The sequence below is a fragment of the Gavia stellata genome, chromosome 1, assembly GCF_030936135.1.
Source record: "Gavia stellata isolate bGavSte3 chromosome 1, bGavSte3.hap2, whole genome shotgun sequence".
NCBI classification, from domain to species: Eukaryota; Metazoa; Chordata; class Aves; order Gaviiformes; family Gaviidae; genus Gavia; species Gavia stellata.
Genome location: NC_082594.1, coordinates 3,062,969 through 3,079,963, shown reverse-complemented (window position 1 = coordinate 3,079,963; position 16,995 = coordinate 3,062,969). Strand labels below are relative to the sequence as shown.

At 40.3% G+C, this 16,995-nt stretch overlaps 1 protein-coding gene across 1 annotated transcript in view; it reads right to left on the bottom strand.

Annotated features, from left to right (window-relative positions):
- UVRAG (UV radiation resistance associated) overlaps positions 1-16,995 on the bottom strand; it is a 97,414-nt gene that overhangs the window by 24,144 nt on the left and 56,275 nt on the right. The window contains exon 13 of the mRNA XM_059815497.1: positions 6,379-6,457. Coding sequence (XP_059671480.1) covers positions 6,379-6,457 — 79 coding nt within the window. The remainder of the gene's footprint in view (positions 1-6,378; positions 6,458-16,995) is intronic.

The following is a 16,995-nucleotide window of genomic DNA, read 5'->3' as shown; positions in this document are numbered from 1 at the left end:
CTTGCCTTGTGAGGCGATTGTAAGCACACATTCAACATGAACAGAAAAAAATAAAATTTAACTCATGCAGTATAACAAATCAAAAAGATTTCACAAAACCTGGAAGCGATGCCTGGGAAGGTATGCTCTGACTGCCACCAACTGCAGAGCCTCCCTGACAAACACCAGCAATGAACTGGGGTAAGACTAAACACAACCACTCCTTAGCTCGGCCATAGGGAATTAAAGAGTTGTAGAACAGTCCAAATTCATTTAATACCCAGTTTTGTGAGTCTCCTTTCAAGAACCAGTAGTTTAGGCAAGGACAGAACACCACGATTTCTGAGGCCACGTCCACTAAAGCCAGATGGAGGTAGTGACCAAGGTGACAGCAGCAACAAGACTCAAAGGGGTCTCACGGTGATCATAGTTCTGGCCTATGGTTCTGTGGTGAAGCTGGGCTGAGACTCAGAATAAAAAATCCAGAAGATCAAGAGACAAATCAACTTCCACCCCCTTCAGTGGCTGACCGAAATACCAAATCATCGTTTGATACTCACAGTTGCAAATAAGTTGATTGTCCCATGCAAGAAAATAGCTGCAGTAAATCCCCTTCTGACTGGGACCAGAAGAAACTAGCTCTACAGCTATAAAGCCATTATTTCCTCTCCAAGCAATCTTGCAACTGGATGAGGAATAGTGCCTGTCAAGTATCGTGCAAGAGACAACCTCTTGAATACCTAAAGGAATTGGAAGTTTCATGAACAAGATGGTCATGCTCTTTTCAATGGCTACACATCATATATGTATGGGTTAGAAATAACGACCATGTAAAAAAAAAAAAACCATGTAATATCATCTTGTATACAACTTTGGGCCAGGTATTCTCCAGGAGTGACACTTTGCATGCTCACTAAGGACTCACCTCAAGAAGAGCTGATCATCTAAATGAGATCATCTCTTCATGTGTAATGAAGAACCTACACTGAAGTCAGGCCCAAGCAATCAAGGCTCTGGGAATGAAGGAAGAGATGGCAAAACAGCCAGTAAAGCAGCCATAAAGCTTCTTTCTTTCTACAGGCCTGAGATTCGAAACTCAAAGCCCCTGTACTCTCACACCCCGCCCCAAAGGTTAAAAAAAAATTTTAAAGGGCTGAGAGGAAAAAACCTGGAGCACCCAGACCACTGCTCAAAGACTTGTGAGAGCTCAGCTCAGCAAGGTCCATGTCTATGCCCTAGCTGAGCTGCGTGCCACATGCATTATGCTCAGAGCGATGAGAACTCTCCGAGAGACACTAGCTTGCCCACGCTGTGTGTTTGCTTATCACCCGCAAAAAACCTCACAACACTTCAGTGAGTTCCTAATATTCATCCACTATAACAGGAGGTTTCCACAGTGTAATCTCAACTCCTCTAGTGTGAAAACCCATGCAAGAGTTCATTTCATTTCCCTACTAAAGCCTCATCATTCTCAGATACTCCACACACATCCCTAACATAGCAGCTGCAGAGTTTGTGGGGCCAGCTACCTACTGAATGATCTCCCAGTGCCTAATGCTTTTGAGAGTGGAGCAATTCATTCCCATTTTTAGCAACTGTATTGTGCTTCACCTTTGACAATGCTCTGGAATGACAGTGATTTTTTTTGTTGATATTATTAGACATAAGTCACTAATTACCCTTTGAAAAAAAACAACACATTTGTATGTTCCTTAGAGTCAAAGAGCTGAAATCTTAACTGGAAATTTATGGTCTTACCTAATATTATCCAACATAAAAAGCTACTCTGTGAACTTCGTGAGGGATTCAATTTTACAAATAGAAAATACGGGGATTGAAACAATTTGTGCTCACGTACAGATGGAAGTTATTATGAACTCTCGGAATTAACACACATTGTTTTGACTTCGGAATGTAACAGCAAAGCAAATTTCTCCAAATAAATGCTCTACCAAGCTAGCACTGAGCTGCTTCTAATTCCAGCTGAATTCTCCCGAGTGCAAGATGTGGTTTTCATTGTTATTATCCTGCTGTTTTACAAAACAGTACCACTTTATCTCTAGAAGAGTTTTTATTTCAGTAATTTTACTTAATATCAACCCAGTCTCACTTCTTCCCCACTCACGTTTCTCCTTGCCACCAGAACTCCAGGTAATTGTGAAAGGGAAAAAAAATAATATGAAAATCTGTGAAACCAGGGAAGCTTATACAAATCCTTTCAAGTACTTCTTTTAAGTTGATACAAGTTTTTCTGGGCTCTTTGTTTCACAGCCACTGTGATCAAGACTTGCATGAATGATTCGAGTAAGGTGATGGGAGACCCAAGCTCTTCTCTTAACGCTCCAACGGAGTCAACACTGTTCCTCCTAGACACCTCCAATCTTCCCACAGCAGCCAGAGGGAATTAAGCAACCAGTCTGCATTTATTCACGACAGAATAATTTGCAGGACTGGTTCTCTGAATTAAGGCCAACACCTTTGGGCCTTAAAGGGATTCCCTCACAGGTTGTGATAGTCTAGAGGTAAGAAAGAGGCAGCTGCTCATTCTCCATCCAAACTTACGTTATTTTCACGCATTCAGATGAACGAAGCATATCTGGAAGCTTTTCTTGAAGCAGCCTTAAGATCTTCTAATAGCTATTTAAATTCAACAGTTCCAGCCTCCAAAGGACACACAAAGGATTCAAACAATCCCAGGTTTTTGGATCAAGTCAGCCCCTGAGTACAGAACTTTTGTGATGTATTTCTGCATGCTCTCTACCTGTTCTGCTTTCACACTACTTTCACAATGGAATTTCCCCTTGGCAGAACTATAAAAAGCTGCAATATTTGACCAAGGATATCAAAACAAAGGTGACTACAACAGTTTATACGGACTTCAGTAACACTTTCCTGATTAAAAAAGTAGTAGAAGCCCCCCAAAAATTCCGATTTACTTTTATTATGTTTTTATATTCAACAGCATACAATCTCAAGCATTAACACGTGAACCACTGGTGTTGTACAAACTACTTCAAAGTTTGGCCACCAACTACTCAAGCTTGTACCAGCACCAGTGATCCCATGTAAATTTGGAAACTTTTTTATACAAGTACATCTTAAAGTCTTCATTTACTTTTATGAGTTTAAACACATGCCAGTGATTTCAAAACCCAACTGCAAAGATTTGGAAGGCAACATGGGTGAGTGACCATGTGTTCAACCGTTCAGAGACATTTACAAGTAAGACAAGAACAAAATCAGAACGAGAGATTTCAGTAGGTCCAACAGTGGTAACATCTCAGAGACAGGTCAAAGAGAAAAACAGGACAAGTGAAGTGGTGACAGTTACTATAAAGGCAGCTACTACAGGCACAAGTGCCAACCAACCCAGACTACAGGAAATGGAAAGACTACCAACTTGGGCTCAATGAAGAGTTCATAATCTCAATCAAGAAAGAAGCACAGAGCACTTGCATCACATAACTGAATGGCAAACTCCAGAACAGGAACAAAAACATGAAAGGCTGAAAAGCAAAGCAAGCAGCATCACGAGTCACAAGTACAGAATGAACTAATGTATTTACATAAGTAGAGATTAAGGAAAGCATTGATTTGATAGCAATGGAGAGAGAAAGCTATCAAATGATTGGAGGGAAAGAGTATTTAATCCCTTTTTCTCACTAGTCTTCCCTATGAAAGTCAAGTGTGAACAGCTGGCTGCCATTATTAATACCAGCAACAAAGAGTCACAGTCTAAGTTATATTAACAGCTTGGTTAAGTGAATTTCCAAGATTAGCAGGACTTGATTAACTTCATCTTAAGATATTTTAGCCTTTAAGTAATTTCAGAGCCATTGGAGGTTATCTTCCAAAATACACTAAGCACGGGCAAGATACCAGAAGTCTGGAAAATGGTAAATGCAATCCAAGCTTAAAAAACAAACACCACAAAAAGATCCAGAAGCTTTACTTCAATTTGGTGTAGGGAATGGGGAAAAAGTGGTGGAAGAGAGAACTGGGAAAAGAAAAACAAACCAAACAACTAGAAAATAAGCATAAAAATGACCAGATTTTTCAAGAATAAAACTGTCAGACCAATCTAATTTCAAGCCTTACAAACAGGTTAGAAACTGAGATGTCATATTTCTGTTGGAATTTAAATAAATCTCTTGGCACTTTATGGTGTAATATGCTCGCAAGCATGCAGGGGAAATGGGATATTGATGAAGTATGAATGAATACAGTGCAAGTAAGTACTCTTTTGGTGTAGTTAAACAATGGGCCACTGCTGTAAATGGAAGTGCTAGTGAAGCGGGGCTCCACCTGGGTCTAGGCTTTACTCCACTTCTATTCAGTATTTTAATTAGGTGAGCTGGAGAGAGAATAGGCTCAGATGCAGAGAGCACAAAGCTGAGCTCGAGTTCTCAACCTACTTTTCTTCATCTTATAGAGTTATGTCACCAAATCAGAAACATGATTACGAACAAAAAGGCGCATCTTTAAGGATGCTGTACAATTCAAGGTACAGCATGTGAAACATGAATTAAATGAGTCACCTGCACAAATTCAGAATGGACTACTTCGTTGCTGTGCAGAAGAGACCTGGGGTTGCAGGCTGCACTGAATCACAAAATTCACTGTTTTAGGCTGTTAAGAGTATCGGAATATAATGAACTGGAAAAAAAAATTACAAGACCTGTGAAGTACTTCATAGCATCATAGAATGGTTTGGGTTGGAGAGGACCTTAAAGATTATCTAGTTCCAACCCCCCTGCCATGGGCAGGGGACATCTTCCACTAGACCAGGTTGCTCAAAGCCCCGTCCAACCTGGCCTTGAATGTTTCCTGGGAGGGGGCATCCACAACTTCTCTGGGCAACATGTTCCAGTGCCTCACCACCCTCACAGTAAAGAATTTCTTCCTCATATCTAATCTAAATCTACCCTCATTCAGCTTAAAGCCATTACCCCTTGTCCTATCACTACATGCCCTTGTAAAAAGTCCCTCTCCAGCTTTCCTGTAGGCCCCTTCAGGTACTGGAAGGCTGCTATAATATCTCCCCGGAGCCTTCGCTTCTCCAGGCTGAACAACCTCAACTCCCTCAAGCCTTTCCTCACAGCAGAGGTGTTCCAGCCCTCTGATCATTTTCGTGGCCTCCTCTGGACCCGCTCCCACAGGTCCACGTCTTCCCTGTGCTGAGAACCCCAGAGCTGGACGCAGTGCTGCAGATGGGGTCGCACCAGAGCAGAGCAGAGGGGCAGAATCTCCTCCCTCGACCTGCTGGCCACGCTGCTTTGAATGCAGCCCAGGATACGGTTGGCTTTCTGGGCTGCAAGTGTGCACTGACGGCTCATTTCTCCCATCCTACTCAATGTTTTGAAGGTATCAGCTGCACAGTGTATCTATCCATCTTTGGGCACTGCACTTCAAGAAAGATGTGGAGTCAGATGGAGAATAGGAGACAAGAAGAATGCTCAGAAATTAAGAGACATGACCCATGAGATAACACTTCATAAAGGAGAAGTTGTCTTTCAATGCATAAAAGTTTGTAAGGAAGAAGATAATTAAATGAACAGATGATTATAATAAGTGATTATGTGGTTAAACAGAAGCAAGACAGATTTGGATTAGATGTCAGAAAAGACTTCAACAGCCAGGACAGCCAATCACTGCAAGAGACTACTTAGATCACAGGCTTTCCTTCAGAGAAAGTTATACAAACATCTACCATGGATGGCATAAGAGCAGCTGACCCTACCCTAGGACTAGGCAACAGTCTAAACGGCCTCCCCAGGTCCCTTTCAGACCAGCTTTTTCAACACTTTCTGAATTCCATACCAAATGAGTTAGCAGCAGGCATTAGCATCGTCTCAAATATAAGTTTGTAAACTTGCAAGCTCTCATACACTTGCCAAAGTAAAGAATGATTCTTAAAATACACTAAGAGCAAGGAATTAAGGATGATTAGAGGACTTTTTTTTTTTTTTAAGTCATGCATCAGCAAGACTTAAAATTTTCCAGCTTGCTGTGCTTTCCTATTATAAGTATAGGAGTCGAATACTAGTTAGTAACAATACAGCAAAATTATAGCAGCAATGAGAATGACACGAATGGACCTTCAAGTATGCCAGAATAAAAAAAAAAAGCAGAAAACATTTACAATTTTCAAAACGGTTTGTACAGACTCATAGTATTTATCTGAAAAGGAAAATATTAATTATTAGCTGGCAAGCCCTTCTCCAAGCACCAAAAGAGAAAGTCCCAAACACGAAGCGGTGAGGTAAGGTAAGACAATGATTTGATGAACACCTCCACCAGTTCACAGATGTTCGCCATAGAGACAACAGATGCACCCTCATGCCATACTGACACCAAGCAGATGGTAGATACTAAAAAAAAAAATCTCAGTGTACCAACCTGTGCTATATTTTTGTTGAGAAGATATACTCCATATTCAAACTGAAGCTTCTCCCCTCCTTTTGGATATAAAGGAAATCTGATGGGAAAGAAAAAAACATTTAAGGTGAAGTTATTCAGATGCTTAAGTAAACTTTAAAAAGCCACAGACTCCTTTTCTGAGAAGGTAAAGATTTAAAAAGCCTCCCTTGCTGACTTCTCCCAGGAGCCCCCTCCATAGGATGTACTTAGGAACCCTCTGCAACTCCAGTCAATCAGCCTTTTAAAAACTGATGTCAAGATTCAGCTAATGTATTACCTCTTCTAAAGTATTTTAGGTTTTTAAAAAGATGCTTTATGGCTCTCCCAGTGCTGCAACATTCCTCTCACTAAGTGAAGCATATTTTAAGAAGCGTGCAGCATAATACCAGATCCCACGTTATTCCTTTGTATTCAGCCGTTCACATTTGGTTATCTCATTTCCAAATAGAAATAATCTTTTAAGAAAGGTGTTCTCTTTTGATTGTTATTTTGTGATTGAAAGAGCACAAATCTCTTCACGCACGGAAGACATTTGGAGGCTCACTCACCATCACACCAGAACAACGCTCAGAGGATACAAGCGATTCCTTTCCTTTCAACAAACTTCACACACACCCCAAAGGCTCAAGACAGTTACAGCATCATGATCACCACAGCCCTTGCAAATATTATATTCCTAGTGTTTATTTCTCTTCTTTACTAGATAAAGCATTTTTCACAATTTTAAATACCTAGGTGTAGCAAATAGCTTATGAGAAAGAAGCACAGCTTATTTCTGTCTCAACTGCTGCGTGAGATCAGAGAACTAAAACTTTAGCCTCTAAAATACTGAAACTGTTTGATGGTCTGCATTAAAGAATATAATTTTATGCATACGCTCCAGGAATCTTTGCTTAATTGAAGCAGTTGTCATAAATAGTTTTAATATTTGTACACTGCATTTCTTAGGATTGTCTTCTGACTCTTCCTTACCACCAGAGGTTGTGAGGTCATCATGGTCAATACAGTAATCTTAGTACAATCTAAAATTTATGCTTATGTGAACTACACCATGAAACAAGCTTTTGCCTTTTCAAGAACCGTACGTTCTGTAGCTCCTAATCAAGATGCCGAGTGTATTATCTGCACAAACCCCACATTACATCAGAAACCAAAGTCTCTCTCAAATATAAGATAACAAATATAGGAGATCAGTATCTGCTAGAAACAACACACATTCTAGAGGGGTGATTACGCAAAGTGTATTTTATCATCAATCAGCCCCACAGTAGAGTACATTTGCAACTTTTAAGGAGAATTATATAGCGCCATTAAAGCTAAAGGTTAACAGGTCATGATCACAGCAGATCAAATATTAAGACGTCAGCTTCAAGTTTTATGCTACTTTCAAACTCACTAGGTCACTTCAAGTTGAGGAATATAAAAATCACCGTGAATAGTATATACCTAGCTCACCTTGCTTAATAGATCTATAAATCCAACTAGTTCCTCATGCAAGAAAATCAAACCTTTCAAAATGAACACATGCTACAAAAACGCCACGAAGCATTATCCTAAGTGTAAAATACAAATCAAAAAGGAATTCATTTCAATATCTACAATTACACTACCCAAATACAGCAGGATTTAGATTTAAAGGATACCTTTACAATTAACAGTATAAAACTCACTCAAGCTTGACAATAAAAGCACCATTAGGAACACAAGCCATGTTTCACTAGAAGATAGTATTTCATTAAGTCACTAGTAATGGGAACCATGTATTCTATTATTAGTCACAGAGCTCTTCGATACATGCAGTAGAGAAAAGAGGATAAAAACTGTTTTACAGCACTCACTACCATCTCCCACACACAGTTTCTTTTAAGTGGTAAAGATTAAGCTTTTCTGTTTATCACATTGGGCCTGCTCTTTTGCTAATATTCACATTTCCGTCCTCTAACTTCCACTAATTAATCCTGAAAGACTCTAAACTACATACATCCTTGTGTCAGCTTTCATAACATAATCATTTACATGAAAGTCTTGCAAAACGTCAGTGGATGTCTTTGTGTATGCACATTTATGACACAGAGAAAAATATTACCAACTTTTATGTCTCTCTCTTTGTGCGTTATCTTGCTTGCCCATTAAGCCTGGTCACAAGCAATAAACTTAAGGAAGAGGAACCACGACATTTTATATAGTGCTTTACTTGAGTATGATTGAATGCAACTTTAACTGCTGGCTCCTGATGTGAAATTCTTCTTGTCCGCTTCTTAGAAGACCACGACTATAAGCAAAATCTCTCACTTTGGCAGGCTGCAAAAAGTTAAGTCTGCTGTATAAGGTTTTAGTTATACTTGCTCAAAAAGTACATTTGAAAACTACTATTTTAGTATTTTTATAATCATGAAGCACTCAATAAAATGCAAAATGGCATCCACCTGCCCATTCTACTCCAACATGTACCTTCCTTGTTTCCATTCTTGCCAATATGTTTGGGGGGAAAAAAAAAAGTCATGAAGCTCCTTGAAAGCAGAACACAGATACTTACTCTAAGATGACAAATTCAAAGGAGTAAGTGTGACATGTTTACTGGAAAGAAGGAAAAAAACAAGCTACAGGTGTCTGTTGTGTAATCACCAGATGAGATCATCTGAGAGAAGTTACCAAGTAGCAGGAAACTTGTTTTGAGTACACTCAGGAGTTGAGCTCTGATCCTCCTCAGAGCAGTACACTTACACATTGTAAGGAAACCACCACGCTAACAGGCAGTAATTATGAACAAAACCTTCTGCTCTGTGAGGTTCAAACTGTGCCCTTGTAAAAATACGATGATATTTATCTTATCACTATGGAATATTACTTTTCAATAGTGTGTAGACTTCTTAAAACATAGCCCTAATACACCCTGAGTTTACAGTAGATATTCTATTCCTGTACATAAAGAGCACACTGCTCAGCTGGCATAGAGCAGTAATAATTTTAAGGGTGACTCACAAAGAAGATCTTAGTTCAGAGAACATTAACTTGATGCAAGAAAAACCCCACAACATTTAGTAACTTATAACAGGTTAGCCGTATTTGGAGTGGTTTCTGCACCTTGTGTTTCCACTGCACACAAGGCTATTCTTGCTTCACTTAAGACATCCGACATGTCAGCAATGATAAGAGCCTGTGCTGGGGAAAAGCACGGGACTAGTAGTGATAAAGGGAATAACAAGCTAGCAGGCACGTGAAAAGGCAGCTTTAGGATCTATGACAATTGTGCCAAAGATCCTGAAATTAATAAGTCCCACTCTGAATTCAGAAGGTGGAGAACACTGTATAAGAGTGATCCAAACTGTACACCAGACTGATTTTAACCAGATGGTCAATACGTGCCTTTAAGATCTAAGATAACATAAAGAGGATTCTTGATCTTAAAAGCTTACGTTTGTTTTGGGAGTTTTATGTTTTGCTTTATTTAATCCTGAAGGACTGTGACAAATGCAAAGTTTCTATTAATTTGAGTCATCTGTTCTGCTTTATAGGACTTGCTGGGATACAAGTCAGGCGACCAGCGTTACCCGGCTGTACCACACTGCAGGAACAGAGGCGAATCCATAACAAACCACAAAACATACACGCGCATGACTTGTTTAGACACACAGCTCACCTCCCCTTTCATAGCATGTTGCTTTGGACAAAAATTTTATTCTTCTACTTGTGATACCACAATGACAGAAGTTTCTTCCATAGTGAACTAGAACAATATCATGCTTAGAGCCACAAAGCACACGCAAGTCTTCTGCTAACTTCAGCAAGGCTTTTGACACCGTCTCCCACATCATCCTCACAGGCAAGCTTAGGAAGTGTGGGTTAAATGAACGGACAGTGGGATGGATTGAAAAGGGGCTGATGGATAGAGCTCAGAGGGTTGCGATTAGTGTCACAGAGTCTAGTTGGAGGTCTGTAACAAGCAGTGTTCCCCAGGGGTCAGGACTGGGTCCAGCCCTGTTCAATGTATTCCTCAATGACCTGGATGAAGGGACAGAGCGTGCCCTCAGCAAGTTTGCTGATGACACAAAACTGGGAGGAGTGGCGGACACAGTGGAAGGCTGCGCTGCCATTCAGCGTGACCTGGACAGGCTGGAGAGTTGGGCAAAAAGGAACCTTATGAAATTCAACAAAGGCAAGTGTAGGGAACTGCACCTGGGGAGGAATAACCCCAGGCATCAGTGCAGGTTAGGGGCTGACCTGCTGGAGAGCAGCTCTGTGGAAAGGGACCTGGGAGTCCTGGGGGACAACAGGGTGACCATGAGCCACCAAGGTGTCCTTGGGGCCAAGAAGGCCGACGGCATCCTGGGCTGCATCCAGAAGAGTGTGGCTAGCAGAGTGAGGGAGCTTATCCTCCCCCTCTGCTCTGCCCTGGGGAGGCCGCATCTGGAGGACTGTGTCCAGTTCCGGGCTCCCCGGTTCAGGAAGGACAGGGAGCTGCTGGAGAGGGTACAGCAAAGGGCTATGAAGATGGTTAGGGGACCAGAACATCTTTCTTCTGAGGAAAGGCTGAGGGGCTTGGGTCTTTCTAGTCTGGAGAAGAGAAGACTGAGGGGGGATCTTCTCAATGCTTATAAATACTGAAGGGGTGGGTGCCAGGAGGATGGGGCCAGTCTTTTTTCAGTGGTGCCCAGTGACAGGATGAGAGGTAACAGGCACAAAGTTGGTCATAGGAAGTTCCACCTAAACACGAGGAGGAACTTCTTTCCTTTGAGGGTGGCAGAGCACTGGAACAGGCTGCCCAGAGAGGTTGTGGAGTCTCCTTCTCTGGAGATATTCAAAACTCGCCTGGACACATCTCTGTGCAATCTGCTCTGGGTGAACCTGCTCTGGTGGGGGGGTTGGACTACATGATCTCCAGAGATCCCTTCCAACCCCTGTCATTCTGTGATTCTGTGATTAATACATTCTAGACCCAAGTTTTCACAGTCTCACAAGAAGAGGTTTTGATTGCCATTTCTTATGGAAGACGACAGTATGTAAAAAAAATAGAAGCAGTTACAAGGCACTTTTAATAATCTCTGAATAATTAGAATAGATATGGCAACTGATCTGCCTTCCCCTTGCCTCTCTCCCATCTCTCCTGCTTGGAGATTTCCCCAGAATAAGCATCTCCTCTCTACCTGCAAGCTTAAATCCAACAAGTCAACATCAACTGCTTTATTTCAACCTATGTCCTATTAATTACTGCCACACTTCCTAAGCAGACGTCAGCTGCTGGATAAAGAACTCTTCAGCTTAAACCTGGTCCAAGAAAAACCATCATGGAAGTCAGAAGAGAGCAGATTATTAACAGCTAGTCAAGAAACTCTCCTCTTCCGTCAAAGGTACCTAATATTCAAATCAGATACTATTCTTAGTACTGAAATCTTGTGTTTAACACAACTGGATGCCACTAACCACTGAGCAGTTCTAAGAACAAAGAACTGTTGGGTTTTTGAAGCACATAGGGCAACTGATTTTCAGTCTATCTACACATAAGGAGGTTTTGCTGATAGGCAATGAGTAAGTAAACAAGTATGAGCAGGTCAAGGCTTAGAGTACTGCTGATCTACATATCCAAATATATCTACTTGTAAGAAACTCAAGTGAGACTGACAAATCAAAGCGTGCACTCAAGTATCAGAATACAGATTAGCGCAAGGCTTAGAGGAAGAATCTCCAATTTCCTTGTAAACTGTCCAGGCAAACAGGGGTGGAAAAGGAAGAAATCCCAGCTAAAAGGAGTGGCTAAGTGAAGTGTCAACATTGGTGTTATTTTACGCTGTGGACTCCACGTGAAAGTTTCTAGAGTACTAAGCCTCATTAAACCCTCCCAAAGGAGTTGTGAAAAGGAAAAAGTGAGGTGAAGGTTACATGCTTTGTTCACAGCAACTCTGATGGGGAAAAGTAACCCCAAGTTAGCCTTTTAAATAAAAAACAGGGCTGAAAGTCTACCTTTTCTCCAAGTTAAAACTACAGAACCAGCACCCTACCATTAACAACAGAATTAAATTTTGAGTTCTTCAAGGATCTTGCAACACCTCACAAATGCTAAGTTTTAAAATAGTCAGTTTTAACATTTGCATAAGAAACACTATTCCAATGAGTATCAAGCTTACAGGTACCCAACTACACCATCCATAGGACGCTTAGGAAGCTGTTACCCTGGAGCCAGTCTTCAATGAGATTTTTTTCTAACGTGTTATTTAGTCAAGTGGCACGCATCTTAGACACAATAAGCACAAAGCTATACTTCAAACTGAAATGAAAAGCATAATCTTACCACAGTAAATCACATTTTTAAGGTTAGAAAGAATGTAGGCACAGTACTAAAATTGTCAACTCTGGTTTAAAAGTCTTTCCATAAAAAAAAGAAAAGAAACTCAATAGATGCACATTTCCAGTCAATATTGAAAACTAATGGTGGCCGGTTGCCATCATTTCCACTCCAGCTGAATCATTAAGATGTAAACAGCTAAACAGAAATATCAGAGTTAAATGAAGGCATATTTCAATTTTCAGTTCAAGATGTATTCTTGAATATGTCTAAAACCATTTGTGGTCTGGGAGCAGTTTAGGATGAGCAGACAGGAGTTTCAATGACCGCTTTTGCCAGCTGCACCCTTCCAGGGGCCTGAAGATGTTTCTATGGGCTCTACGACATCTCTGCAGCAATCAGATCCAAAAGCTGCAGCGTGCCCCATGAGACCACCAGCCATCGCCCCGTGTTACTGAAACTACCCGTTCATCCAGACACAAGCTGATCATCTTATAAACATAAAGCTACAGGCACAAAGAACTCTAATGTATCCTCTCTAACGCAAGTTTAAACCACCCTGTACCTCAGCTATGGTAACGCTGCCCTCTAAATAAATTTCATCCCTCCTTGGGTCAGGAAGACTGTCTAAATTACTTTCTAGTGTTGTTTTCAGCCTTATTTTCTATGATTCAAGACAAAGGAGACTATGCTTATGTGCTGCTGAAGGTCAGTCTGAGAAATTTCAGGGGTAGGTGATAGAGAAAAGCCTCTTGCAAGGATTTTTCCTTTTCGTATTTATGGTTTAAGATGAGATGCCTACAGTTTGGATCAATCAGGTTTGGTGGTTTATTTCCTTATTAAAAGTATTACTTACTACTTATTAAAAGAAAGGGGTTTAACCCATCTCTTACTGACTTTTGAATATATGGACTAAACCACTAGTTTTGATAAGACAGCATGGGCAGGAAGTTTACTACTACAGCATCTACCAAAACTGCTCACTGATACTGATGTATTTAAAAATCAGAATACTGACTACAGAAAAAAGGTCTTGTAAAGATTGGTTATGTTGCCCACAGATATTGATTGTGGAAAACCAGAGGTCTGTTTCAAAGCTAAAAGTGTGGAATTAGCCTAATTTCAGTGTTTTAAGCATTAGGACCACCCTTCTTACAACTCATAAATGAAGTGTCCTAATTATTCTACTCTAACCACTAAGAACTTCTCTTCACTGTCGTACCTTTTTCTGCTGACCTTAGACAAGTACTTATCAGCCATCAAGATCTCCTTTAATTTTATATTCTCAGCTAATCTTTAGCTGTTTTACATAGTAACTTCAGTGTTTGATGAGCATGCAGTAAATCACCACAGGACTCTTGGTTCAGTCAGATGGTAATTGTTAGGAAAAGCTGAAAGAATCTTTATTCCATACATTTATTTCAGACCTCAAGTATCTCTTATGAATTCAAGTCCAAATACATTTACTGTTGTGTTCTGTGATTTATGAACTCCTCCGTATCCAGAAAAATCACATATGCACCAATATATTGGTGGCCAATTTTTATTGTCTATAACCGCCTGTCTTTAATACAAACTATTTTTAAAGCTTAAGGAATTGCTTCATTTTTAACTACTTTCACCTGCTTCTACTTTGGTATTACACCATATGGTTTAGATCTTTTATTCTCTCTTCTGTTCAGACTTCTGCCATATCCCAAATTATATTAAAGTCTCAAAGTTTAATCTCTACTTCAGAAAGCTCTTTAGGGAAGAAGTCAGTAAAATAATGATTTTTTTTTTTTTTTAAACACATCGCATCTAACTGTTTGCCACAGGCTGAAGTGTGACACAATTTCAATAGCATATTACATCCCATTTGGCAAATGTAAGTAAAATTCTAAATCTAGTTTGGAATCGTGTTAGATAACCTTAATTTTCAAAGTGATGCAAAAGTTTGAAGGCTACTAATCTAGCTTGCAAAGATACAAATGTTAACAGCAAGGATATTTATGTTTTAAGAACACTTAATTATCCAATAGTTAATAGATTATCAGAAACTTAGTCCACCAACAAAATGAAGTGATACCACTGTATTTTCACATCACCATATTTGCTGTACCTTTGACTGCTTCCTGCCCAACTGCATCCACCGAATTTGTCAGAGAACAAACTTAGGCGAGTGGCTTTTTCCTTCACTTCTTATTTCCAAGGACAATAAGCAGAATGGCTGCAGGGAGGTGACTGTATAGCAGTCTTGGCAGAATGCAGCTGAAACCCAATTATTCACTATTACACAGATAAAGAACTGATGTAATTTCTGTGACTGTAACAGACACTGGTGTGATAGCAGACAGTCATCCATCAGATCCAGGGAACAACTGTGCCTCACACAGCACTAAGAAAAAATAGGGCAGTTTAGAAAATGACAAATTTCAAGCTTAAGCCCATGGATAGGACACCCTATACGAGGATAGAACTAAACAGCCAAATCCAGATAAGATAACGACCTGAAAAAGTCACAAGTTCTTGCTTGATATGACTGAAGTATGAGGAGTGTACAAGAACAAGGTTTAAATATTTACTGAAGTTTGAGTTACTTCAACCTCACCCCCTTTTGGGGGGCTGCGAGGGGGGCAGGCAGGGAAGGAAGGAGCTAGTGTTTTCCCTCCAACCTAACCGCATCCTGTTTGCTCATTGTAAAGGAATGTTGTATCCAGAGGAGAAAGTTTGCGCTATTTAAAAGGGTTGGGACTTTTCTTAACCAGAATAAAGCGAACCTTGAAAGCCTTTTAAGTGAGAAGGACTACCGTTGTCCAGCCAGCTTACTTGAAATCACTATTCCCCAGGGCACTAAGTATCAGGAAAAGTAGGCTGCTGAAGAGCCACAGGCACCAAAATACCCAGCACTTCCAACCTCTTAGCACTCCACCAGAAGACCAAGGCACAAGAAGAGTTGGCTGCACAGCTTCAAAACCTGTTTCCTTCTCAGATAAGCTGCACCGCAATTATATCGGCTTCAGAGCAGAGACTGGCAGAGATCTTAAGTAGCAGACCCAAGCAGCTGAGTGCTTGTTGGAAGGAACAGAACTAAAATGCAATAGTATGAAACTGCCTTCACCACCAGACTTCTCAATTACAGAGATGCAACACAGAGCACTTCGGATCCTTTTTAGATCAAGCTACCAGTTGATAGCGGAGGCCACAAACTGACCTTAGGGTGACTACTAGCCCACCAGGAACAGCTAACTAGTCTGCCAACAATCAGCATGATTGGAAAAGTTTTAAATGAAAAAATAAGGTCCCCACCTGGTGAGCAATGCTGAAATAAACTGGAAAGGCAGAAAAAAAAAGGATTACAAGTGTGCACTTTGCTTTATTAGAGATGAGATTAAGACATGAATACAAATCACAAGTGAATTCAGATTTGATTACTATATGGTTTTTAGTTTCTACTTGAGAGAAAAAGCTATACTTGTAAAACAAACTTGATGACAAAAATACAGACTGCCAAGGGAAAAAAGCATATCCTCATTCAAGCTTTACACAATACAAAGATAATTAGTTTACTGGGAAAGGAAAACATATTGGCAGTTTAACTTTATGAAATGTATTTTCAAAATGCCTATCTGAATAGCTCAACAAGAAGATAATCGAAAGCAGAAGCACTGCCATCTTTCTATTAAGAAGTGTAACTGCTGTGACCTTGCTCTTGGAGAATGTACAATAGCTTCAATATGTACAGGCTGTATACAGGAAAAGAAAGCAAAGACACAGATTATGAAAGTCAGGCAGCCTTTGATAAGACAGTCACCAATTTATACAAAAGGGTATCGTTCTACTAATTCAGCAAATAACGCTTTCAAACACCTCAAAAACACAGCCAGCCATCCACGGAACAAGCGACACTGATGGCTTTTTGTAGATTGTGCATATCTGTGACATATTTCAGCTTGAATTCAAGGCTTGCTACATACACGCCGTGATGGATATCACAACACCAGGACTATCTGTAAGGACAGAGCAGACAACCTCGCTATCAGAACTTTAAATCTCCCTGCCACTGATGGATCATTTTTAACTAGAGGACATTTTATACAGGTCAAGTCCCTGCTTATTGAAAAATGAAGTAATGTTTTGAAAAATAATCTCGTCAGGAGTATAGTGTTCCAATGGGAGTAAATTAAGACTAGTAGGTCTTCACAGAAACATTTCTCAGCTGTAGATGTCTGGGGTCAGTGGTCTCATCTACTGCAGTAAACAAAATCTGCTTTCTCAGACTGGCCAGGAGCATGTAAAAGCTTCTAGTTCCCAGAAATCATGTTAACAGTATCTAA